Here is a 27,012-nt window from a genome sequence, read left to right as displayed (position 1 = left end):
TCACACACATACACTTTACATATAGGCTATATGAGTCAGTGAGTATGCTCTACTGTTTGCCCCCTCGCTCGCATTATCTCCCTGCCTCCCTTCCCCCACTCTCTTTCAGTGACACAGAAAAACTAACGCCGCCCCCTCCCTCTTTGCTGCTCGCTTTGCCCCCCTTTCTCCAATGGCAGACAGACACCATACTCTTTTTACTCTGTGTTTGACCATGATATCTTCAATTTACATTCCCCAGTCAAACCCCCCATAGAGCATCTCCATCAGCGAGCTCTCATCCCTTCCATCATCATCTTCTCCTCTTCCACCTCGTCTTGAAATCAGTGTTGATGCTGTTCTGCAGCCTCCACTGAAAGCTGGTTCTGCCTAAAAATCCATTGCATGCCGCTTTCCCCCCTCTCTATTCATTGTTCACTCCATCTCTCACCCTCCCTCCTCTTTCTCTCAGCATCACTCCCTGGGAACCCACTTTTTTTCCCCTCCTCAGTATTTCATGTTGCCTGCATCTCCCCCACCCCATATTCATCTATGTGCTTATTCGCCTCTCGTACTCTGATTTTATATGCATCTCTACTTATCTCGACACATCGCTGACCTAACAGTGCTCTCATAGACAGGACTTCACTATTTTGCATCCAACATGTGAGTGGGTTTTTTAAACATCGCTTTGCACTATTATTTAGCGCACAGTAGGCTGCATTTTTACTCTTTCTCTCAGTAATCTGGTCAGGGTTCAGTGTGGTGGTCTGGACGGAGATTGGTCAGGTTGATTGGAGTGTGCATGGATGGCTGGTTGGGGGTCGGCATTATAAGTGTGCCTCAATTTGAAGGGAGTGAGGGGTTAGACCCCGCTAATCCCCGTTAACAGATTAATTATCTTTGGGCAATATCGTGTTGCTGCCGTGTTGTGAAGTCGTTCGGGCGTTAAGCTACGAAGGGCTACAGTGCAACGATAAAGGGTCCCTTAGGGGTGTCTCGCTCAATCTTAATCCCTCTCTCTCTCTCTGTCTCTCTCTCTCTGTCTGTCTCTCTCTCTCACTCTCTCACTCTCTCGCTCTCACTGAGAGCTCCTCTCTCATCCATCAAGTGAGGCACCTCTCCACTGTCACCAGACAACCATCCCATTATTGGTTATTTCATATTTAAATCACTGCAAGAATTATTGGCTCAATCTTTCTCCCAATCTTGACATATTTTTGGCATGTCCCCAAGCTATTTTTTCAGGATGATGTTTTTTCAAGAGCATCAAGCGTTGATGGCTGGCAGTATACCTCTTTGAGTGGGTAAATATTTCACGGACGCCGGCGTAGAGAAGAGACGAGGAGGAGAGAGAAACCTCCCAACACAACCGACAAGAGGTAAGACCCTGATCTCTCTCTCTCCTGTAGATTATGGCTTCATTGTTGATATGGTTGCAAAGCTTTATCATCAAACAAGTGAAATTTGATTTTAATGGGCGTCAAACCACATTACAGCATTAGGCGTATCTTTTAAAAAATGCTTAATGGGTATTCATGAAACACAATATTGCCTAAATGGATTCATGCTTATCTCTTCCACTCTCACACGTAATGGATGAATGTTCTCCCATTTGCAGAATCAGATGCTGTAATGGTTTAGTTGCATCCAATTGTTTCCCAGCCAGTTATAGTTCAATTTGTCTTATATCTTCTCTGAATGCTTTTTTGTGCTGTGCGAGATAATTGAATATCTTGTTCTGCGGTGGTCAGTAGTGTGGAAGCGTTTTGTCACCATCAACTTGTCATGCTGGACTCCTGCACACATCAAAGCACTGATTTGCTCTGACATACTGGCTATGAGCTGCACTCACTTACCTTCGGTCAGCTGCACTCACTTTGAAGGTTCATTGTTGCGGAGCTGAATTTTACAGATGAATGTGAAAATGGAATTCTAATTGAGAGTATTCTTCTTTGCCTGTCGCTTCACTTCAGTAGATAAAGCTAACTTTGCTCCCTTTATGAAGGTGTTAATTAATTCCTCCTGGCTAATGTAGTGTCTCATGAGACTGAAATGCTTTCACATAAATTGCAGTCATTAAGGTTGTTGTTAAGAAGCAGTTAGGCGACCACTTAGGCTGTAATGTGAATCATAAAAGATTTTATGAGGCAAATTGGAGATTTCAGCAGCAAAAAGACTACATTAATTATATATATTCTGCTGGAAAGAGTTGTATCTATATAAAAACGATGAAGGTGGAGATGAATTTCCCGTGCTGAAGATGATCCTGAATTCAGCTGACAGAGATGCCTCAGCCCTGTTCTCATTAGCTGCTGCACAAAATGGCCCTTTTCTTTACATTTAGACATCATGGAGTCATATCACGCAAGTGGTTTCATTCTCTGTCGCCTGAGCTCCGTGCAGACTGAACGCAACACAAATATTCCCCCAATTCTTCAGGGGTTCGGACTCTCACCATCTCTCTCCACGACTCTCCCTTTCCTTTTTTTCCTCTCCACCGACTGAAGTCAAAATCACATTTATTTGGCTTCAGTTATGCAATGGTAACACGCATGATAACAAGCTGGCAGGAGACATCACGTCAACATGAGGCTTCCTATCTGTGACAACTGCTGAGTAACTGCTGCTCCACAGAACCGTGACCCCCCCCCCCCCCCCCATCAGCACCTCATTAGGGGGCCTCAATAACTTTTAGGGGTCAAAGGTGAATCCTATTTGAGCTTTGACTCGATGTCTTCATACATCCCCAATTAATTGAGGGATTTCACATTGAGACAGATAAGTTAGTGCTTTATATTTTTTTGTCTTAAATGTTCTGATACAGGGTCTCATATGGTGGGAAATCATAATTAGTGCGGTATTGACATTCATCAAAGGAAATGCGTTGCTATTTTGACTCACTCCATTGATACATAGTGATAACAACAGGTAGACTGATTCTCCTTTAATGGTGGAATAATTCTCCTACTTCATTATTATGCTTCTCAAAAAGCTTTTATCGTCTCCAAAGTCTGATAAATGCGCCTCATAGACCTGCCTCACAGCTGCTATAATACATCTAATCTAATGAGTTCACTCTAGATAAATGATCATGAAGGAATGCATAAATATAACAGCACACAGTCTGTTTACACTGCAGATGTGCGGTGGATGGATGCAACCCTCACAGCGTGCCAACCATTATGTTCAGCACGATTTTAATAATGGAAATGGAGAGTTGGGGATGATTGGACTTGTGACAGTGGAACCATTAAGGTGAAGTGACTTATTGTAATGGGCTTACAGCTGCCCTGTCTGGCCAAAGGGAGAGCTGTTAACTTCAGCCATAAACGCCCCAAATCTGAAAGGGAAAGTGTCTGGCAGTGAATGTGACTGAATCTAAACTTTTATCATGCACAGTATTTAACTCAATTATGCGTGAATCAATAGGGATAGTAAAGAGCCTCAGCAGTGTAGAATACTGCCAAATTGAAGAAATAACAGCTGCATTCAAAGATAATAAAAAGCCTTTAATTCAGAATCTATCTGACATTATTACATCATCAAATGCACTATTGTATCTGTCATATCAGCACTGAGCTGGGCTGTATCCTTCTTTGTATTACGGCATCAGTGCTGTTGTTGTGCGCTCTGTCTTAAACACTTCTTTCTTAAACAGTAAAGCTCTGACGGTCTCTTAATCTGTGTACCCGGTATCAGAAGCCCCCCCGCCCCCCCTGCTCCGTCATTGTAATAAGATTCCAGTGTATGTTTTGGCTAACCGGATTTGCCCTTTGTATTTACCCTACTTTCTCCCCCTTGGCCGGCTTTAGTAAGCAACGGTTCACCATGCAGTCAAACATATCATTCTTTGTATAATGGTGGAGAATACATTGTTCTTTTCCTGCATATGCTCTACTACGCATAATTCTTCAAAGGTCTCATATATGCCCTATATAGTCCAGGCTGCTCCTATAGTACATACCCCTTGTATAAGGTTAAGAGGGAGGTCTGGGAATAACAGCCATTTGTTATAAATATAGTCACGTAATCTCCCTGTGTTCAAAGCAAAACCCTTCCGGCTGCTACTAATGATTATTATCATTTCATCTGGTATTAATTCATCGCCTGTGTTATGAAATGACAAAGAATGCCAAAATCAAGATTCTAGAGCCCAAGGTTACATCTTGTTTTAGGCAACACATATTCACTAATAGTCCAAGACCCCCAAAGGTTAAATGTAAGATGATATTAAACAGAAACAATCTCTGCAATGCTCAAAACAGCAAACACTTTACATTTCTGATTCATTAAATGAGGCAAATGAAACAAAATCACTGTAGATTATTGGCACTTGTAAAGTTTATAGATTATATTATACATTTATATTATAAACAATATAAATGCTTGATAAATTAGCTTTATGTGGCGAGGAGAAATTGAAGGTATAGTCAAAAAAACAGAACAACTCATATACTTCAGCCTCTGCTCTGAGTGAGGTGTAAACACAGATGTACACTCCCAAGAGCATCTTTCAAGTAACCATGACTGACATTTTGACCCTCACTTTGGTCGGGTGATCACTGCTCATAAATCCTCTCCACTGAGCCCACGTGGAGGAGCACAGTGATGGAAGAAGTATTCGCATCCTTAGCTTGAGTAAAGGTATCAACAATACAGTGTAAACATACTCTGATACAACTGTAAAACTCCTGAATTCAAAATGATGATTACAGTAAAACACAGAAGTATCAGCATACAAATATATATATAGGAACAGAAAGTTAAAATACTCATCATGTAGAAGGTCCTCTTTCAAAAATGTATTTAGTACTGAATTAGTGATGCATACATCTGACATAATTTTAACATTGCAGCTGGTAAATGTGGAGCTAATTTAAGATACCTAAATACTCCTTTAGCTATAATAATACATCATAACATAACATTTTGTATTAGTAATCTAATAATCTAAAGTAACTAGTCATCATTAAAGGTATCACATACATGTAGTGGATTGAAAAGTACAATATTAGCCTCCAAAAGTGTGTAGTGGACTAGAAGTATATAGTAGCATACAATAGAATAACTCGAGTAAAGTATTTGTGCTTGAATACTTGAGTACATGTACTTAGTTACTTTCCTCCGCTGCAGCTTCAGAGTTGCAGTGACCTTTCCGTCCTCTCCGCTCCGCAGTCCTTCACCCTCCTTTACCCTCGCTCCCTCTCCTCCGCTCTCGTTCACATCCTGGTTGCTCTTACCCGTCTTTCCTTCACTCCCGCAGGGTGGAGGAGGGGGACCGGTAGCAGTAGAAAATGGCTGCCATGGCAACGGTGCCCAGCTATACCCCTTCGCTGTGGGTGAGGATGTGTCACGCCCTCCCCCGGCTGGACCTCACCATGCAGATGAAGGACAACATCTTTGTCCCCGACAGCTGGGAGTACCAGCAGGTAACCCACACCTGCCACACCACATGCTGCACTGTAACTGCTCGATGTAAGGTGCCACGTTGCATAATCATTACAGCACTGTTGCTCCATTTGGAGTGATAACTCTACAGCTATGGTGAACTACAATTAAGTGACTGAATGATGGGCAATTAGCTCTTCATGACACTTTAAATTGCTCCATAAATCGCTGAATGCAAAGGCAGTCAGCAGAGCAGTGATGCTGACATTTACAGTGCTTTATATAAAGCTTTTCATGCCAACTCACTGACCTAATTATTGGTAGGTCTATTGCACTCAACTACTCAAAGAGTCCCTTATCTCATATCTAACATTTTCCATTTTCTACCACACTTTAGATGCTGCAATTGTCTTCTAAAGTGTCACTTGCACTTCTGGCATGGTGCAAATTGAATTCATATTTTGTTTCAGTGAGTGAAAGGGATTCAACTTGGTGTTCTCGCAGGTTCCTCCAGCTGCAATTGTCTGTTTTTATTCCAAACTGTGCAGTTTCTGCTGCAAAATGAACGTTTTCATCCTCCTTCTCCTCCAACAGGCTCTTATACAAAACGTTTCTGCCAGCAGTGTCTCGCTGTGTGTGTTTGTGACTTCTCTGCGGTACAAAAAGAGGGGGGGGGGAAGCAAATTATCCTGCAGAACAGAAAGACAAAAGAGACTGAAAGTGCTCTGAGAGAGCAAACGAGAGAGGGAATGAGTAATGCGGGGAGGTTGCTGAACAGAATACCGGGCAGGGAAAGAGAGAGAGAGAGTGAGAGTGGGAGTGAGAGAGAGTGGCAGTGAATGTATTTAAGTAGGTCACAGATTATTAATAGAGATTCAGTGGTGTGGATAGAAAGGAAGAGAGGGGAGAGTGGGGGAGAGAAAGTGAGTGGGAGCGTGGGGAAAGAGGGGTAGGTGGGGTGGGGAGGGGCTTCAGAGAGCAGGAGGTGAGATAGGGAGAAGGTGGAGGAATGGGCCGTGACAGACGGGCAGATGGATGGAGGATAATACTGTAGATATGTGCAAGAAGCATTTGGGTAATGTTGACTTTATGACATGGAGCCTGATCAGAAGCAAAGTCTGATATGGCTTAGTGACATTAATATTCACTATGGTGCAGATCAGGGATTGATGTGTTAAAGCTTTTCAACTATAAATGGTCAAGAATCAAAACAAATGTATTGCGAAACCTTCCTCTGTAAAGCACACATTTTATATTCTCATTCCTTTTTAATCATCATCTGCTGTTGCTTCATGGGGGCGAGACAATATGACAAGCCATGTATTTTAACACGATTAGTTGGTGTTCAACCCTCTCAAATTGCACTTATAAAAATGAAATTAAAGTGCAGTTTTTCACATTTACTGACTCATCCCTTCTCTTCCTCCTCTTCATTTTTTTTCTCAGACTCTGCTGGTTTTGTCCAGTTTGTCAGCCATCGCTCTCGTCATCTCCCTCTTGGTGGTCCTCTCCTTCCTCATACACTACTGCTGCTGTCACCGTGGCGACCGAAGCGAAGGGTCGGAGGAGGAGGAAGAGGATGAAGATGGTAGCACAGGTCACGGTTACAGCGGAAAGAAGGGGCGGGGCATCTGCTGTGTCACGTGGGTGGCGGTGGCTTCGGTCACGCTGTGCTGGTGAGGAAGATGATTCATTATCAGCATTACACTTTTATTTTAAAACTAAATACATACAGGTCACGTGTTCACAGCGGAAAGAGAAGTATTCAGAGTAAAAGTACCAATTCTGTAAAAAAAACTGAGTAACATATTCAGCAAAGCCAAGTATTAGTTCATACTCTTAACTAAGTACTGGGTACAGATTACGATATTAAGGGCTTATAAAATATGATACATTGCTGCAGTAGAAAAAAACAGCTGTATATATAGCAATCAATAATATGCAACTCAACCAGTGAAATCCTTCAAATAATAGTCCCCAAAAATTCATAATAATATATAATAATACTTTTGATACCTAAAGTACACTCTTCTGATACCCCTGCGGAGATTGTGTTTTTGGGGGGAATTGTAACTTCTGAATACTTATTTCACCATTTATCATTTATTTATTTATCATCAGTGCTTATTTAAGCAGTATGAGGTTTTTGTAGCTGGTCAAAGTGGAACTATAGTTTCCACTTCAAACCAAGAGGTCAACTCTCTCAAACGGGACACAAAATAAATCAAAACACTTTTGGATTAGTTGATCTTTTTGAGCCTGAAAAGATTATTTCACAGCAAATATCTTTTGGGAAAAACACTAATTTGCTTTCTTTCTTTAATTGAAAGAAACAATACCACTCTATTTGCCATCAAACCTCTTACCTTAGCATAAAAACAGTAAACTGGGACGGCCAGCCTGTGTCGTCCTGTTTCACGTCTTTTTGCTCCGTCTTCAGACACAAGAGTAGCATCACTTTCTTATCTACCTCTCTGCAAAAATGCCTATTAGCCTGTATTCATAACATGTCAAACTACTGCTTGTAATGAAAGCATCTAAGAGGTTTAAGGAGAAAATCACTCTTCGGTGAAATACTAGATAACACCTCCAAAATACAAAATACAGTTTTTTGTGCAAAGTCCCACAACAGGGACTGGGGATCACACTAGTTTTCATATGAATGCATCGAGCGGTAAAGGCCCATATATAATCATCAGTTTGATTCGCAGTTGTCAGTCCTCCACTCTCTTTCCTTACATTTCCTGTCTCTCTCATCACTATCAATTAAGGGTAAACAAAGGAGAAACATCCAATTGAAAAATAACTACATCACAATCATATAAATGCAGTCAAATCTACCAAATGTTGGTCTGAAATGTAGTCGAACATGATACGAAATAAGCTACAAATACCTAAATAAATGCAAGTACCTCAACATTTTACTTAATTTTAGGCTGTGAATCACAAGCTGTCCCTCTCTCCTCTGTCATGTCTGTCACACTGTCTCCATGTCAAAGAGGAGAGGACAGCTGATGGTCACGCTAAGTTGCTGTTGACCGACCACAGGCCTATGACCGCACAGTGTGTGTTAGTTTGTGTGTGTTGCTTTCAGTGATTTCCCCATCAATGTGTGTGTGAGGATGATCTCAGCTCACCCAACTTCAGTACATTTGTCATTTACCCACCTCAGATCTGGTGACCATGCAATCAGTGCAAGTCAGTGCACTGTCTACATGGTGATAGATAGATAGATAGATCGTACTTTATTGATCCCAAATTGGGAAATTGTTTTTGTTACAGCAGCATAAAAGGCATTTTACAATAAAACAAAATATACAAGAATAGAAATAAAATAAAATAAAATATAAAATATAAAATATACATGTCGAAATAGAAAATATACATGCAGATATTATATATATATATACAAATATATATATATATATTCAAAATATATGTAATTATGGAGTATTAAATATGAAACAGATTATGTATGAGTAAAATGTCTTGTGGTGCATCTTGGTGCATGTCTTATGCAGATATGCCGCCTGACATCTGTCCAAGACGTTTTTATAACGCAGAAGACATTAAAGGGAAGCTCGGCTGCACATCAGACCTTTTAAATCTAAAGCTACAGGCCGAGCTGTGTGCTGTAATAAAATTATATTGCAATTTGACGCTTGAGTAGTGCTTTCTATTATATTCCAGTCTATTCCCTGCACGTTTATATGCTGCGAGAGTGTGTTGTTATATCACAGAACACAATGTACAGGGGCTGTGATTTCAGCTGTCACAGTGATGTCATATATACAGATTGTAGGTCCGTGTCTCCCCCTTATGGAGCGTAATGTATTCGTCTCCTCCTCTGATGCTCTCTGCGCCAGACTGGATGAAAGAATAATGCCGCAGTTTACCTCTTGAAAATATTTCATGTGACACCCTTTCCTCCAGATGGTGGCCTTTTTGTCCCAAGTATAAAAAACAGTCTTGTGAAATTCAGCTGCTTGAGACACCGTTCACATTTAGCAGCTTGAAATGCAAAGCACACACAGACGCAGACACACATTCCTCCTTTTCCTTTTCCCCCCTTGCTTTCTAATCTGGGTCACATACTTTGTGGGAGATTGGGTCATACCATTCCTCTCGGGTATGAGGGGATTTGACGAACATCTGGCCTGAGCCTTAATCTGAATATGTGAATAACAGGAAGATATGTAAACATGTCGCTATGTTTAACATTTCGAACATTTTCCTTGTGGAAGCTTAGCCGTTGAGTGCTAAGAGTCCACTTTTTTCCCTTCATCTGTTTATTCCTTCCCCTCCTCTGTTGGTATGCTCATCCAGAGCTCACACATCCCATCCTCTCCAGCTCTATCTCCTTGTGTCACATTCATTTAAAATGTACATACACACTGAATTAAACATAACATGTATGCTTCTGCTATCTGTTCTCTATCCCCCTCGTTCACACACACACAAACACACACACACACACACACACACTGTACACACACCCTCCCACAGTGATTTCACGTTGTCTTTTTTTTCTCCCTATGCAGTGTTGCCATAGGCATCGGTTTCTATGGCAACAGCGAGGCTAATGATGGGATGTATCAGTTGACCTCGTCTCTTCTCACAGCCAATTATACGCTAGCTTCCATCGATCTGCTGGTGAGTGCTGCAAGTAAACTGCCATGCAGAATAACCTGTGTGTGTGTGTGTGTGTGTGTGTGTGTGTGTGTGTGTGTGTGTGTGTGTGTGTGTGTGTGTGTGTGTGTGTGTGTGTGTGTGCGTGTGCGTGTGCGTGTGCGTGTGCGTGTGCGTGTGCGTGTGCGTGTGTGTGTGCGTGTGTGGTGCGTTTGTGTGTGTGTTTGTGCTTACATGTTGTCTGCAGAGAGGGAGAGAAAATCCGATACACAGTGTTTTTTATCGATTTCCCTTTGGTCAGACAGTGTTTTTTATCGATTTCCCTTTGGTCAGACAGTGTTTTTTGTGTCAGATTGCTTCTACTGTAGAAGATACAGGTCAGGAGAGCTACAGTTATATAATGAATACCTGAATGAATGGGAAAAAAACCTTTATATATACAGTATATGGAAAAAACACATAAATTAATCAGTTTAGTTTAAGAAATATATAAATAGTTAAAATTAGAGTAAGATGTCTCATAAAGCAATAGCATCAAACAAAGAGACAGAGAGAGGGAATAGGTTTGCAGACAAAATATATTTATAATATAATAAATGTTAGGAGGATGTCATCTTCATTATGTAAACACTTAAATATGAACAAGACAGATTTTTCCAGAGACTCTTCTTTAACACGTGTAACTGAATGTTTGGTCAGAGCATTACATTTCTTTTTTTAATTTAATCGTTTATTTGAATAGGGACAATGCACATTAATGAACACTTTAGACAAATAATGCTTCAAGTGTAAATATGCCGGATTTTAGCTTTGAGCTCATTTTCATCCGTAGTCCTGACATACAACATATAAGAACATGACATTTGTAAACATAGCAACAAATAAATACATGATATGCAAAAGAGCAAGAGCAGCACACACAAGTATTTACCACATGGCAGTACACTATAGCAGCTACGACATATTAAGTGCAAGAGAAGATACAAGAGATACATAAAGTGCAAGAGGAGATACCCCTGTGTTAAAGTGCATTTAGCGGTGATTGCACATCTGGTTGTTTCTCAACTATTCTTTGAGTTGACCTTTGAAGCTATTGAGAGTGGGACAATCTGTATCTCAGTTGGGAGGCTATTCCAGAGTGAGCTGCCTTTAATGGAAAGGACATTTTGTCCAAAAGTGGTCCGTATGCAGTGGACTTCACAGTCTCCTCTGGTTTCTGACCTAGTGCAGCGTCCAGTGTGTTTTTTGTGGATGAATTCTCCTAAGGGAGGGGGGGCCAGTCCATGTAAACATTTATAAAAAAAACACATACTTTTAAAAGACTTACAATTGTCAAAACTCAAGAAATTGTGTTTTTCAAGGATGGTACAGTGGTGGTATGAATAAGGCTTTCTGTCAAACACCTTGATAGCTCTCTTGTACAGCTGTTCTATGGGTTTCAGGTTTGTGGCACAAGCAAACGACCAGTTTGTCAAACAGTATTCAATGTGGGATAGAATCATACAGTGGAGGTATGACTTTGCCGCATTGACAGTTAAGAAAGGTCTAATTTGTTTAAAATGTAGCAAGTTGAATTGAATGGTATTGGATACTTTCTTAATATGTTTCTTAAAAGTCAAGTTCGAGTCCAGTATGACTCCAAGATACTTGAAGTGGGAGACTAGTTCTATTTCTGCTCCGTTTAAAAACACATTGGATCCTTCGATTTTGACTGGTCGTTTACTGAACATCATGCATACTGTTTTTTTTGCATTTAACTGTAAGCAAATGTTGTTCAGCCAGTGTTGAACCTTGTCCAAAGCATTTGAGAGACAGGATGTGATTATTTCAGTATTTTTCCCGTGTACAAAGATGACCGCATCATCGGCATACATTTGCACATTCAAATCAGGACATACATTAGGCAAGTCATTAATGTACAGAGAAAACAGTAATGGTCTAAGAATGGAACGGGGTTCACAAGGTAGGGGGATTTGGCTCCGTTGACCAAAACACACTGTTTTCTGTTCGATAAGTAAGACTCAACCCACTGTATTGAATCTGCCGAAAAATGTAAATACATCAGCTTTGTAAGGAGCACTTGGTGGTCAACAGTGTCAAAAGCCTTCCTGAGATCAAGGAAGACAGCACCTACATATGGGCTCGTGTCCAACACACACTTAACCTTTTCCACAAAGACACAGTTAGCTGTCTCAGTGGAGTGGTGAGCACGAAAACCAAACTGCATTGGGTGGAGTGGAGCGAAACCTTTATCTAAGTGTTTGGTGATTAGTTTTGACACCCATTTCTCAGCTACCTTAGAGACACAGGGGAGGATGCTGATTGGTCTGTAATTGGACATCATTGCCTTATCCCCAGATTTAAAGATCGGTGTCACCGTGGCCACCTTCCAGGACGATGGAACTTCCCTCGTGCTAATAGATTGATTTACTAACATACTAATTGGTTTTATTAGACCGTCGATATGTGATTTTATAAAGTTGGTGTCTAAATCATCTGCATCCCTAGCCTTAGAACCTCTTAACCCTAAGATTATATGTTTTACCTCCACCTCTGTGATTTCCTCCAGGTCAAAAACGGGGTGTGTATCCACAGTCGGGCTAGGTGAGACCTTAGATGGCGGGAAGAGCTTTGTAATGTCCAGAGCACTATTTATGAAATACTCATTTAGAGAGCTGGCCAACACGGCAGGGTCTTTTATCAGGGCATCATTGATTTTTAATTCTATGTTTACCTAATAGTTTATTTAAGATTTGTCAAACTTTTTTACCGTTACCTTTCGCACCTTCAATTATGATGATGAAAAAGTTTGCTTTGGCCTGTCTTATTGTTTGTGTTACCTTGTTACGAGCATGAGTGAATTTCTGTCTTGTCAGTGGATAGTCCGGATTTTACGCTCTGCTTTAATAGTTGGTCTCTAGATTTAATTAAATTCCTGCACTGTAGATTCAGCCAGGGAAGATGATGTTCCTTCCTGTCCCTAAGGCACCCTCTCCTTGAGAAGGAAGACATTGCATCATTCATTTTAAATATAAACAGATCACTGTTTTCACCAATATCTTCAGAGGACAGAGTGTCCCCCCAATTAATCATTTTCACTGCATCCATAAAACGTTGTTGCAGGTTTTTGGGGATGAAGCGTGAAGCCAAGGCAGGGGTTTTAGGTGTGGCCATGAACCTTTTTTTTGTGAGTTTCCTGGCAAAAAGAACAAGATTATGGTCAGAAAGATCAGTCAGGAAGTTGTATGTTTTCACTATTCTGTCAGCTTTGTTAGTAAATAATAAATCTATCATAGTCTTGGAGGTTTTGGTTATTCTAGTCAGGAAGAAAGATTAACCGAGTGCTTTTTAAACTTTTTAAACAATGACATCTCTTCATAGAGATACATGTTTTCATGGAAGACCCCTGGTTCACACACACAACACCCCTTCAGCTCTGAAGGCATTTCGTTTGACTTAACTAACAAAACAAGTGGCATTTAGGAACTAACATCATTGCAAATGAATCGAAAATGTACACATGTTATACATCCAGCTTGATTTAGCTGCTGATAGCAGTCTTGTGACAAAATAAACAGGGTTGGAAAAAGGTAATTTCTGATCTGTGTGATATATATTTCCATGCAGGAGCCATTGGCATATGGGTTAACATTAAATATGTATTAAGTACTACAAAAATATATTTATACAGAGATTAAGTAATAGGAAGTTGGCTAGAATTGAAACAAAAAGAGAACTTAGCTGAAGAAGGAAAAACCTTCTGCTACTGGTAGACGAAGAATATAAGAAATCAAATACAGAGGGGTAAAATACTGGATAATAAGAAGGTAGCTCTACAAAAACATCATAAACCGCTAATAATTAGCTTAAAATGAGTCAGATAATAAATAAATTATTCATCATGATTGCACAGTCATACTGAAACATGTCTGAAACTTCTGTATGTACTGCTTCATCTCCTTAAACAACTTAAGAGTCCTTGATGTGTCATACATTTCAAAGTCGTTTTATAAGTAAGTTTGCAAGTAGGAGGAAGTGAAGTGCTTTTTAACTCAGCTTTAACTTGTGCTATAGATTGTGAGAGACATGCATTAGAAAGCTAAGGCACCGAGATGCCCACAGTCTTCAGCTCTCTATCTTCATAACAAACCACTCAGAGCTGGCCACGACTTTACGAGCATCATCATCATCTCTATTTTGTGGTTTCCGTCCCACTTAACCACCTTCCCATTCTTTATCCTCCCTCTCTAAAGATTACAGACACAATTTCTGGGCTGCAGCTGTCTGTCTCCGGCCCCCTGACCTCCATGGAGGAGCTCTTCACCGGCAGTAAACCCTTCCTGACGTCGACGAGGAACTGCCGGAGGTTGTCTGACAACGTGATCAACCTCCTCTCCTCCATCTCGCTGGCTCGCTCCGGTATTGATGCAGGCCTGGGGAACGACAGTATCAGCGGGGCGTCCATCATCCCTCTGACCCCGGCGCCCCCCTCTGTGGCCCCCACACTGGTGCCTAGCAGCGGATTGATGCCCAGCCCCTTCTCCCCCGGCTGGGCGGCCAACACGCTGATGGTCAATGAGGACTACAGGTGAGGCTGCACAACACAACCTGGATTGAAGAATTGACCGGTAGATGTTTAATTTGGATCAAATACACATTGGAAATATACTTATTTTTGAATAATTTGTAGTAAATGACACTAGGTGATGCTCAGAACTTTTCCCAAAGGCATATTAAGGGTGTGTCTATAGGATGATTTAATACATCATTCCATACACCGCCCACAATCAAATATAAATAAGATATATCTATAATCCTGTATGATCCACTGATTTAATTCCATGTGTTTCAGCTGCAATATAAGCAACACTTTACTTGATGGGTTTGTAGATTCCAAATAATTCCAGATTTAACTTATGTCTCAGGAAAGAGCTTAGTTATTTGGCAGGAAAATACAGTGAATCATCTGTCTCATAGAATTTGGAGGATGAAACCCTCTGTAATGGTCACACATGCAGAGCACACAGCGCACACAGTGACATTTGTCCTCTGCATTTAACCCATCCTAGTACTCGGAGCATTGGGAATGGGGGGGGGGGGGGTGTCCAGTGTCTTGCTCAAGGGCACCACGGCAGGGCCCAAGAGGTGAACTGGGACCTCTCCAAGTACATGTCCACACTCCATATTTAGGTCTGTTCTACTGACTGAGCCACTGCCGGACAATAAGATAACAACAACAAAAAACATCCATATTTCCTATGGATGTGCTTTGAATTTGGTAGCAATAGTGACTGTTCTGGAAAATAAGAATAACTCTTTCTCTAGTTAACTTGATTGCTAGCTGTTTCTTTTGATTTCCTGCTTACAATCTGACCGTTGTTAGTTTGCCTAAAAAATGTACTAATTCCTCTTAGTTATTGTGCAAGATATAATGATTCCTAGAAATCCTATTTTATGTTTCCAGTAAAAATAAATGGTGCAACTCTATTCTTCTAATAAAAAAAGCTGGACTCTTGTTCCTCCCATTTACAATACTCATTATCCACTTACATGATCATTCAGTTTTGCTTGTTCAGCAGAGGCAGCATGAGTTAAAAACATATTCATGTCATGGGTGCATTTTATGGGAATAAACGTCCTTTTGAAAAAATCATTACTGCAAATGCTAGGCCTGCTATATCCATCATTTGGGTTTAACTGCTTTACATCTGGCAGCCATTTTCTGGGACTTGGGAGGCCGGATCCTTGAGTAGCATCTAGCACACATTTCCAGTCTGCTCCTATAACCATGCCCTACTCTGACAAGCTAAAGTAGTAAATAAGCAGATTACACATTAACCATCTGGATCAATTTCACAAGTTTGAACACATGCAGACTGTTTATCAACATTAACAGACCCCTGCCCTTTAGGATAGAAGAGGCTGTAAAACTGTACTGAGAATACTTTATGAAAGTTACATGTTTATTAATGCTATTGAGACAAAATGTTCTGGAGGGACGGGTTGGTGGGTGGCTTTTCCATATTCCATATTGCATAATAATAACAATATCAAAGTACTGCTTCCCATAAACTAACCGCACACAGCAAACGGATGATGTAACATGTCCGGCCTTTTTAAACAGACTGGGGTGAATTAAGGTTCATCCTCCTCACCACTTCCCCTCTCTGAGTCTGCTTTATCTCAAAAAGGGAGTAAAGCTGACCACACACTCTCAATGAGTGTCATTTCTGACTAATAGAGGAATGCATACCCGGATCAGAAGTGTCAGAAGCCCTATAATCGTATTACACTACTCAGCAGTTTTATTTCTGGGATCGGTGGGAAAAGATAGCAAGTTTTAATCCCTGCTCAAGTGGAAAAATCTGAATGTGTTGTCAGGAACGCTGCATATTTTACACAACACCAAAGATATACTGGGAAAACTAATTGGCTTTTTTATAAATATACAAGGTGCCAAGCCTTAAATTTAACCTGAAAAAGTTGGTTGAAATGTAAGCTTGTGACTGCCAGTATAAAGTGTACTAATCTTAGGTCTGCTAAAGTAGTCATGAAATCACAATATGATTAAAGAGATAAGAAAGAAAGAAAGAAAGAATGAAAAACATTAAGCCCTCCAGGACTCTGAACAACGTCATATTTGTATTCTCTTTTTTTTACCATATATTACCCAGAGATCTTTAAATACATAATTTCTGCCACTGAATCCTCCAGCAAAAACAGAGATCATACCTAAACAATACACTAAAACTCTCCCACACAAAATAAAATTATTAAATTGCTATCATGCAGATATAAAACCCGGTACCAAAGTCTAACCTATTTGACAGAAGTAAAAGAAACAACAACACAAACCTATAGACCATAGAATTAAAAATGTTCTCCTAAATATCTATAGACCCCCAAAATACTGTGCAAGCAAGTTTGATGACTTTACTGAACTGCTGTCTATAGTGTGTATTGACTTTGACCATCTAGTCATTGTTGGTGATTTTAATATCCATGTTGACAACCACCAGGACAGAGGGGCTAAAGAACTGTTCTGTGTTCTTGATAACTATGGACTGACTCAGCATGTGACGGAGCCCACGCACAATAAGGGGCACACTCTGGACTTAATCATCTCAAAGGGTCTGAATATCTCTAAGGTTGTGGTGACTGATGTTGCACTCTCTGATCATTCCTGTGTTTTCTTTGAGAGCTCTATTTCTGTTCACAAAAATGTTCAAAAAGAGGTAACTACAAAGCGATATTTAACTGAAAATACTAGTTTACTCAGAATTTTTCTTCCACACTTGCCCCTGCTAACATTTCAGTAAATGAGCTAGTAGATTATTTTAATTCAAAAATTAAAAATGTTATAGATGCCATTGCTCCAACTAAGATAAGTGACTGGCAAGAAAATATCTCCATGGAGAAAGGCCATGACCGTGAAAACAGAAAAAAGAGAGTGTCGAAAAGCTGAACGTAGGTGGCGAAAAACAAATCTCCAGGTTCATTTTGAAATCTATAAAGAAAGACTTGGCCTTTATAATTTGGAATTGAAAAATGCACGACAGTCTTTCTTCTCTGACATCATTACCAAAAACAAAAACAACGCACGTGCCTTATTTGCTACTGTCGACAGACTAACAAACCCCCCAGTGTCAATGGCCTCTTAATTTCTATCCACCAGGGCGTGCAATGACTTTGCCTCCTTCTTCACTGACAACATTCAGAAAATCAGACAAGCAGTCAGTGCCTCTGCATCAGGTTCCATGATAAAAACCTATAGGACATTATACAACATCTGAAATCCTCCTCCTGCTGCCTTGATGTTATTCCAACAGGATTTTTCAAAAATGTTTTTCATTGCATGGCCTCAGATCTACTTCATATAGTAAACAACTCTCTTCACTCAGGTGTTTTTCCACAGGGCCTGAAAACTGCAGTCATTAAACCGCTATTAAAAAAAATTCTGCATTTAAATAACTGTTTCGATGTGTTCCAACAGGCTTTCGTCCAAACCACAGCACTGAGACTGCTCTTGTAAAGGTCTTCAATGACATCCACTTAAACACAGACAGTGGCAGAACTTCAGTGTTAGTATTATTAGATCTCAGTGCTGCGTTTGACACTGTTGACCACAACATATTACTAGACCGACTAGAAAACTGGGTGGGACTTTCGGCAACAGTTCTAAATTGGTTTGAATCCTACTTAAAGGACAGAAACAACTTTGTTTCTATAGGTAAATACACATCTGAGTTGACACATATGACACCTCAAGGCTCCATCTTGGGGCCTCTTCTCTTTAACATCTACATGCTACCACTGGCTCAGATAATGAAAAACAACAAAATAAGTTACCATAGCTATGCGGATGACACACAAATGTACGTAACAATTTCACCAGGAGACTATGCTCTAATTCAAACACTGAGTAAGTGCATTGAACAAATCAATGACTGGATGTGTCAGAACTTTCTCCAATTACAACAGATAAAGCCAGAAATCTAGGTGTAGTCATGGACTCTGACCTGAGTTTCAACAGTCACATTAAAACAGTTACTAAATCAGCCTACTATCACCTAAAGAATATATCCAGGATTAAAAGACTAATGTCACAGCAGGATTTGGAAAAACTTGTCCATGCTTTTATCTTCAGTAGACTGGACTACTGTAATGGTGTCTTTACAGGTCTCACTAAAACATCTATTAGAAAGCTGCAGCTGATTCAGAACGCTGCTGTTCGAGTCCTCACTGACACTAAGAAAGTGGATCACATCACTCCAGTTCTGAAGTCTTTACACTGGCTTCCTGTGTGTCAAATAATTGATTTCAAAAATATTGCTGCTGCTTTATAAAGCTTTGAATGGTTTAGGCCCAAAATACATTTCTGACCTACTGCTAAATTATGAACCATCCAGATCTCTCAGGTCTTCAGGGACTGGTCAGCTTTCTGTCCCCAGAGTCAGAACTAAACATGGAGAAGCAGCGTTCAGTTATTATGCTCCAAATATCTGGAACAAACTCCCAGAAACCTGCAGGTCCGCTGCAACTCTTACTACTTTTAAATCCAGGCTGAAGACTTTTTGCCGCTGCTTTTAATTGAACTATTCATATCTTAAACTGCACTGTAACTTTTATTCTTGTATTTTTTATTTTAATGTTTATTTGATTATCTTTGCTTTTTAATGACTGTTTTTAAATGCCATTTTCATAATGTCTTCCATTTTTGTAAAGCACTTTGAATTGCCTTGTGTTGAAAGGTGCTATATAAATAAACGTGCCTTGCCTTGCCTTGCCTTGCCTTGCCTTGCCTTGCCTTCAAGGGTTCTGGCTGCAGTGTAGTATCCCATATGGGATAAAACAGCATAACATTGCAACAAATAGGCCGATGTTTTGTTTTCAGTTCTCAAATAATTAAATCTGAACCTTTGGATATAGGATTCAACGTTTCTCAACAGTCTGTAATGTAATGTGATTTTCTGTGTGTTTCTGTCATAGGTGGCTGTCCTACGTGTTGTTGCTGCTGCTTGACCTCATCGTGTGTCTGTTCATTCTGCTGGGACTGGCCAAGCAAGCCCGCTGGCTGCTCATCCTGTGAGTACACACACACACACACACACACACACACACACACACACACACACACACACACACACACACACTCAATTTCTTTCATAAGACACAAACTATGCAAATCTTATTGGATGGTCATGGAGTCCTCTCTTGTTTGCGATGTCGTCCCCCCCCCCCCCCCCCCCCCCCCCCCCCCACAGGATGACCGTGCTGGCCTGGCTGGCCCTGTTCCTGAGCTGGGGCTCCCTGGGCCTGGAGACGGCCACTGTGGTGGTGAGTACTCCAGTAACAGAGAGAGGGAGAGGAGGGATGAAGGCCTGGAGGAATGGGAAGTGAATGGTGAATGGGACTGACATGGGTTTGCTTCAGCGGGAGATACAGGAGACCAAAGCTGTGTGTGTGTGTGTGTGTGTGTGTGTGTGTGTGTGTGTGTGTGTGTGTGTGTGTGTGTGTGTGTGTGTGTGTGTGTGTGTGTGTGTGTGTGTGTGTGTGTGTGTGTGTGTGTGTGTGTGTGTGTGTGTGTGTGTGTGTGTGTGTGTGTGTGTGTGTGTGTGTGTGTGTGTGTGTGTGTGTGTGTGTGTGTGTGTGTGTGTGTGTGTGTGTGTGTGTGTGTGTGTGTGTGTGTGTGTGTTTTTGTGTGTGTGTGATTTCTGTGTCCATTGTGCTAAACTGTGAAAAGATCTGCCTCCTAGGGAACGCTGCAGTCGTGGCAGAGCACCAAAAAGGCAGGAAAATAGGGCAGAGATTAAAGATTCAATGCGCGTGTGCACAAGCGTGTTTGTGAACAAATTGTGTTTGTGCATCAAAGTGCGTGTCTTTTCCGTGTAAGTGTGTTACCAAGTGTGTGGGCGTTTATGAGATGGAAGATGAAGAGAAGTGCTTTCAACAAGACAGAGGAGGGGAGAGGAAGAGCGAGCATCTCCAGATCAGTCTGAGAGAGAGAGGAAGAGAGAGAGAGCTGTACTGTACTTCGGTCCCTTGGGGCTTCAGACGCAGGGAGGTTAAAGTCTGAGTGTAATACTCTAAAGTAAAATTCACTTGTTCACAATGTTCTGCTTTTAACGCCCTAAAGATGACAACAGCCCACCAGTGTGCTTTGACTTATATTTAGGCGGTTACATTCATAAAGAACAAAGCACAAAGACAGTTATTATATCTCAGACAGAGCTGTGCCCTTCCTCAGTTTCCACTCTGAAGTTTGCTCCTACGCTCTGAAGGGGGAGACTGTTTTTTGGTCTGGGGGTGCGTGAAGAGGGTAAATAGTGGCTGTTTTTCTGCCCTGCTGTCCAGTTTAAGAGACTCAGTGTCATGTGGAGCTGGCGGGAGATGGTCCCAATGCCTGTGTGTCCACACAGAGCCGCTCTGTCCCTGGTTACTGACAGGGAAACAATGGGCCAGTTGTGGAACTGTCCACTTTATTCTGTCCCGGGTTGCCGCTTTTCCCGTCAGCAGCCGGGCTCTCTGTGTGGCTCTTACTCCCTCTCCTGGTGGGCCGTCTCACGTTGAAAGGGACTGTGGGTGTGCTACCCTCTTCTAAAACAGGCCAGAAGTACATACAGGTCAACAAAGGGGAGGCTATGAGTAATGAGCCAATAGAAATAAATCAAGGTGGCAGCTTATCCAGATCAATATTTGACCGTGTAATGTGAGCCGCTGTCAGATATCTGTGGAGGTAAACTATGTCAGTCGGTCAGTGTGTCGACTAACTTTTCCCCTGTGACAATTTTTTCTCTTACCCTCCTTCTATCCTCTGCTTTTTTTTTTCATTTCGCCTGTGATTCTCTCCCTGGCTGATTTTCCCAGGCTCTCAGTGACTTCTGCACAGATCCAAACATATTTGTTCTTAACTCCACCAACTTCAACACTGGGACAAGCTCAGGTACAGTATGCCTGTCCCTGTGCAAAGTGCTAGTTGTTTCCCATTTCTACAATGAACTTGATTCACCCCCAAACTGTGCTTATGTCAGCACAAACTAATATAATGAGTGAAATGTTCCCACATCGTTTCTATTATGCGCTGATCTGTTGTGCACTGGTGTTTTGCTGGCCATTCAGATGTGTTGGATTATTACCTGACCTGCAGCAGGCGCATGAACAGTCCGTTCCAACAGGTAATGTGACCTCCTGACAGTCACATGTATTTATGTATATAACATAGCACATCACAGGCATTTAGCTGACACTCCTGCCTTCTTTGATTTCAGAGAATAGGTTGCATGTCACACTTGCCCAAGGACAAATTATTTGAGGACAGGAGGCACAGCTGTTGCTGCGTGTGCTGTCCTTAAATAATTTGCTCTGCAGATAAATAGCTAATCTCTCAGTATATTAATCATATATTTGAGCAATAACGTCAATTAAAAGTGCCTGACGTCACTGACTTGTTGGCTGCAGGTGATGACACAGTCGCAGAGGGCGCTGTCCAACATCCACACACACCTCTCCAATCTGGACAGAAACGCTCTCACACAGTTCCCCAAAGCTGAGGTTTGTTAGAATTTGTAAACAAAGATCTTAAGAAACATTTCCTCCCCTTCTTCCAGTGATTTTGATCTAACTAATGTTTCGTCATTACAGAAATCACTCAGGGAGGTTCAGCAGATACTCAACTCCACAGAGGGAAACTTCCATCAACTGGTGGCACTGCTGAACTGCCGAGGTCTGAATAAGGTAACCCTCCCCCCTCCCCCCCCCCCCCCACACACACACACACACACACACACACACACACACACACACACACACACACACACACACACACACACACACACACACACACGCACACACACACACACACACACACACACACACACACACACACACACACATTCAGTTGACAACAATATATTGTGCAGCCCGAAACAGGGATATTTAATAACAGCTAATTACCCAACATGCTTCTTGACATATTCTGTGTTTTCTCCAGGACTACATCGACTCTTTGAAAGGTTTGTGCTATGATGGGATGGAGGGATTGCTCTACCTCTCCCTTTACTCCTTCCTCTCTGCGCTGGCCTTCACTGCCATCCTCTGCTCTCTGCCCGGCGCCTGGAGGAGCTTCCCCAGGTGAGGAGTGAGAACTATTTGTGTGGTGCATACTGTCGCTATAGGTGTTTCTTCTACCATCAGTTGTTACTGTTGACATTTTCACTCATTTATACGCTTTGAATTGCCTTGCATACACATTGCCAAAAGTAGTAAAAGACTCTGGGATTAATGTAGATTCATGTTGGTTTAAAGTTCCTGCATGCTATACAATGCTACATGCTGTACAATGTTAAAAAAAAAAGAGTTACAATTGCATGCCTAAAAAGATATACAGTAAGCTTTCTTCAAACAACTCCTAGATTAAATTTATTTCTCATTTTGCACATTCAGGAGTTTGGTAGAAGCGGCACAGGTTTGTTGGATCTGCTGAGAGCGGATTATTATTATGTCTATCCAATCAGGAATAGTGACAGAGAGAATCATGGAGGTGTGTTGTAAGACATCAGAACACATACAGCTATGAAGAGAAGAGGTAATAAGCACAGTGGTGCTCATCATCACTCACACGTATCCCTCTCTGTCTCTTTCATGGACGACCACAGTGAATCAGAGGAGTATGAAGACTCGGACAGCGAGAGTGAGGACCCCTTCACCTCCCATCAGGCACGTAGACAGACGGCCACGGGGTCTCAGCGAGGGGCCATCACCCCCTTCTATAATTACCCGGGTGCTGGGTGGACACCCCCCTTTTCTAGCGCGCCGCCCCTCCCGTGAGTAACACAGACACTCAGACACACAGACAGACAGACAGACAGAACGTCCCAGATGTTGCAGTCAGAGGTTGCTCTTGGATACAGTTTACGCACCGAGTTTGTGTTTCTGTGTCGAGATCTCTACCTCTGGGCAACTTTTATACTGATACTGATCAGGGATCGCAGAGTAAAGAACACATAGAGACACTTTTGAGACATTTTTGTGCAGACACATACTCTTTTTGGTGAAGGTACACAGATTTCCCCCTCAATACAGTACTTTATTCATGACACACCTACTGTTAGACACCCATCTTTACCAGAGAATAGTGTAGTATAGCCAGCTAGGTTCACACACTCTCTCCTCTACACAGACATGTAGTCCACAGAGCTGTTAGGTTCAGCACATGCATTGCAGACAGACACACAGACAGGTCAATATGGACTCCAGGGTAGGCAGAGAAACAGACACAACTCCAGAGGTCTGTCTGTCTGTCTGTGTGTCTGTCTATCCGTCTGTCGAGTGTTTCAGGACAGACGATATAGGCCGCTCGGTTCATTTCTCACAGATCTTGTCTCAAATGGCGTCCTGTCTCCTAAACAGTAGTAGAGTACTGCTGTGTTGGGGGGAGGGTGTCATTGACGAGGCCGCGCTCGTAAAAACTCCGGCGATGTGAGGCTCAGGTTGACCATATAGGTAACCCCCCCCCCCCCCCACCCCACCCACCTAAAAAAGACACCCTTCTGCCTCTGTCTCGCTCTCATCTGTCTCCTCACCGTGGTGTCCAAACTCTCTCAAGCTATCTCTCTGGATCTGTCCTTCGCTCTTTGTCATACCTCCTTCTCCCTTTTTGGTTCTCCCTCTCTTCTAGCTTTCCATTATTCAATTTTGTTTCCCCCTTTCTCCCTCACTGATGTTTCCAAGTTTAGTCAGAGCTCTGAGAAACATAATCGTGGATTATATTATAACTTCCTTCTGCTAATACCAGCTGGTCATCTTGACAGCTCCCCATATCTAATATTAACACAAAGATAAACACAAGCATACTGACAAAACCAAAGTGTCAAGGCTCAGAAACTCAGCTAGCTCTAAACATACAGTCCACTCCTCTTAAATGACATCTGCTCGGGATTGCTTTAAAAGCTTTCTGGGGTTTATCAGGCAGATAAACAGATTCATTAGGAAAACAACATTACAGCTGAAATGGGACTGGTGAGTCACACCCAGCTCTAAATGCATGTAATTGCAGATTATTGTACGAACCCTGCAGTGCATCATCAGTCAGGAGTGGACTGTACGGCTCTCAGTAGTAATAATACCTACTAGTTTACTAAGTGCTATATTTCTAACCGCTCTTTCTCCTTCTTTCCTGTTACCTGTCCTTGGCTCCTGTCACCCCGCGGCCCCCGTCCCGTCTGTCTTTCTCAATGTGTCTCACCCCTGTTTCCCTCTCTCCTTCATCCTCGGTTCCTCCTCTCCCTCTCTCCTGTCCTTGTCTCTTTCTATCTCTATACAGGACTCCAAACGTTTCCTCCAATGGCAACCCTGGCTATGAGAGCCTACCCCTGACTGACAGGCAGTCCCCACCCCCCTCTGTGAGTCCTCTGTACTTGTGACGCCATCGCAGTGCCATTTTATCTCTGCTGTTAGTGCACACGCTCGCTTTATAATCAGTATCAAACGGACTAATATGGTGACCTCGCAGGACCCTGTGGGCTGGCCTTTTCTTTTCTTTTTTTCGATGCTTCAAAACCCGCAAAAACATGAATTTACATTTTGTCACTGTTACTAATTTGTCTTGTATGTATTCTTATCACTATCTGGCCATTTTACAGAGCAACTTACCTTGAAAACAACTATTTAAATGAAGATAATGATGAATGTGAAATGTGCAGCTTTCAATAGCATCTCATGGTCATTCCCTGAGGAAGTCTGTATATACATAATGTATGACCACATGTTAACTCGGGACTAAACGTACAGTCTCATGACAACTTAGCTCTCTCCATGACAGGTGGACTCCATTCACATGCAAGACGTGATGCAGCTAAAAGCTTCAGGAAAGAGCTACATATAGAACAAAGTTAGAGGATCCCTCTCAGCTTTTAGTTGCATCTTACAATGTTCCTCAGCAGATGGAGTCTGGAGTTTAATCCCCCCCCAATGAATTACTAATACATAACATGACCAAACTCTTGTGTTATAACAAATTAACTACATCCATGAGTAATGAGAAAGCTGCATGCATGTAGGGAGACTTGATGCAGCTGAAATCTGGAAAAAGCTAGTAAGTGGACTTTTGTTGTCAAAGTAATGCACATATTAAGAACTAAGGAGGGAATCAAGTGAAGCGGTATGAGCTTTACTTCTTTTTCCTTTAAGATTTCAAATGATGCTTTGATGTATTAAAGCCTGATGGTCAGATAGTGAATAAGTCATGTCCTGCTGTCCTGCTGCCTTTGAGTTAATGCTGTGTGTGAATAACAAATGTTGTTCTCTTCTCGTTTATTTTCTCTCAACACTCCTTTGGACATCTGAACCTGTCTCCTGTTGTCTCCCATCATCTGTTCGGGGCGTGCAGTACTCTCCCAGCATGCTGACTGGTTACGGGGGAGGTCAATCACACCCCAACCCCGCCCATTCGAGGAACCTGTATTCACGTTGATTATTATTTTTTTGTTAGGAAATGTATAGAAAAAAATCTGTTTAGTTTTCATATGAATGGACACTTTACTGAAATGAAAAAGAAACTAATCTAAATAAAATGAATGCTAGGTGTGAATTCAAAGTGCATAACGTCAGTACCACTGAGTATTATTATTAGAAGCACTTAAAAGAAACAGGTCCAAATGGACTGTTGATATAACCGACAATGATATACTGGTATATGGTTGTGCAAATATGAACCAAGTCCACTTGTTCTAAATTATTTCCCCTCGTCTGTCCAAACTCTGTGTAAACTGTGAACAGTGGTGAGGCAAGTCAGAATGGTATTGACGTTACTACGTTGTAGTTTTATATTCTTAAATGTATCAGTACCACCAATTTATTTTTAAGTTTTTATATAAATATTGTTGTAGAAAAGCACTGGCACGTAGCAACAAGACACTTTTTTTTCTTCTGTGAATGGTTAAGCAGTTCCCTCACTTGGTATCATGTTTTTTTATTATTACTTTTTATAGGTGGCAATTCTGTATTTTCCTTGTATTACCTAATGGTATTCTGTATATGTCACTGTCTATAATATCTGAATAATCATGAACATTTGCTCTTTAAAAAAAAATACTTGAGGGCTACCAAGAAGACCCTGTTTTAATGATTGAATGGAGAACTACAACTGCCACTAAAGAACTACAAATCCCATGCAATGATAGCAGGTACATAGCAATATGATTCTTGCTACTGGCGCTGCAGTAGCCCTACCGTAACTAGCAATAATAACTATGTATAGCATTGGGTTTCTGAGATCTCTCCAAGAGGTTTTGTGTATATATGGTCTGGTATGAGATTTCATTGAATCCCCCCTCCCTGCCAACTGACCTTGTTAACCCCTTGAATTGAGTTTGTATGGTTATCAATGCTCCTTTTGAATGGCATCCTTTTACACTCAAGAGTCTAATATAAATAAAAAATAACTTCAATAACCTTCAGCTGGTCTTCATGGTGTCTACGAGTCAATGCAATGTATGTAACAAACACAAGGCTTTA

The 27,012-nt window shown here is 41.5% G+C and overlaps 1 protein-coding gene across 7 annotated transcripts; it reads left to right on the top strand.

Moving 5' to 3' along the window:
* The first annotated feature begins 85 nt into the window (after nucleotides 1-85).
* ttyh1 (tweety family member 1) lies at nucleotides 86-26,954 on the top strand. 7 transcript variants are annotated; one of them, XM_034128039.1, is made up of 16 exons: nucleotides 86-645; nucleotides 1,228-1,361; nucleotides 5,246-5,411; nucleotides 6,817-7,046; nucleotides 9,912-10,023; nucleotides 14,253-14,587; nucleotides 19,489-19,584; nucleotides 19,764-19,836; nucleotides 21,367-21,442; nucleotides 21,619-21,674; nucleotides 21,958-22,050; nucleotides 22,141-22,233; nucleotides 22,490-22,629; nucleotides 23,154-23,321; nucleotides 24,821-24,899; nucleotides 25,886-26,954. In XM_034128039.1, the coding sequence occupies exons 3-16, from the start codon at nucleotides 5,277-5,279 to the stop codon at nucleotides 25,967-25,969; spliced, it is 1,770 nt and encodes a 589-aa protein (XP_033983930.1). In that variant the 5' UTR covers nucleotides 86-645; nucleotides 1,228-1,361; nucleotides 5,246-5,276; the 3' UTR covers nucleotides 25,970-26,954. The 7 variants fall into 7 exon arrangements, with proteins under 7 accessions (XP_033983930.1, XP_033983929.1, XP_033983931.1 ...); XM_034128038.1 differs by having other exon boundaries at nucleotides 1,216-1,361; XM_034128040.1 differs by lacking the exon at nucleotides 86-645 and adding an exon at nucleotides 25,319-25,387 and having other exon boundaries at nucleotides 698-1,361; nucleotides 25,886-25,935.
* Nucleotides 26,955-27,012: the final 58 nt, after the last annotated feature.

Source organism: Trematomus bernacchii, unplaced genomic scaffold, assembly GCF_902827165.1.
Source record: "Trematomus bernacchii unplaced genomic scaffold, fTreBer1.1, whole genome shotgun sequence".
In the NCBI taxonomy this organism is placed as follows: Eukaryota; Metazoa; Chordata; class Actinopteri; order Perciformes; family Nototheniidae; genus Trematomus; species Trematomus bernacchii.
This window is presented reverse-complemented; position numbering and strand designations above follow the sequence as displayed.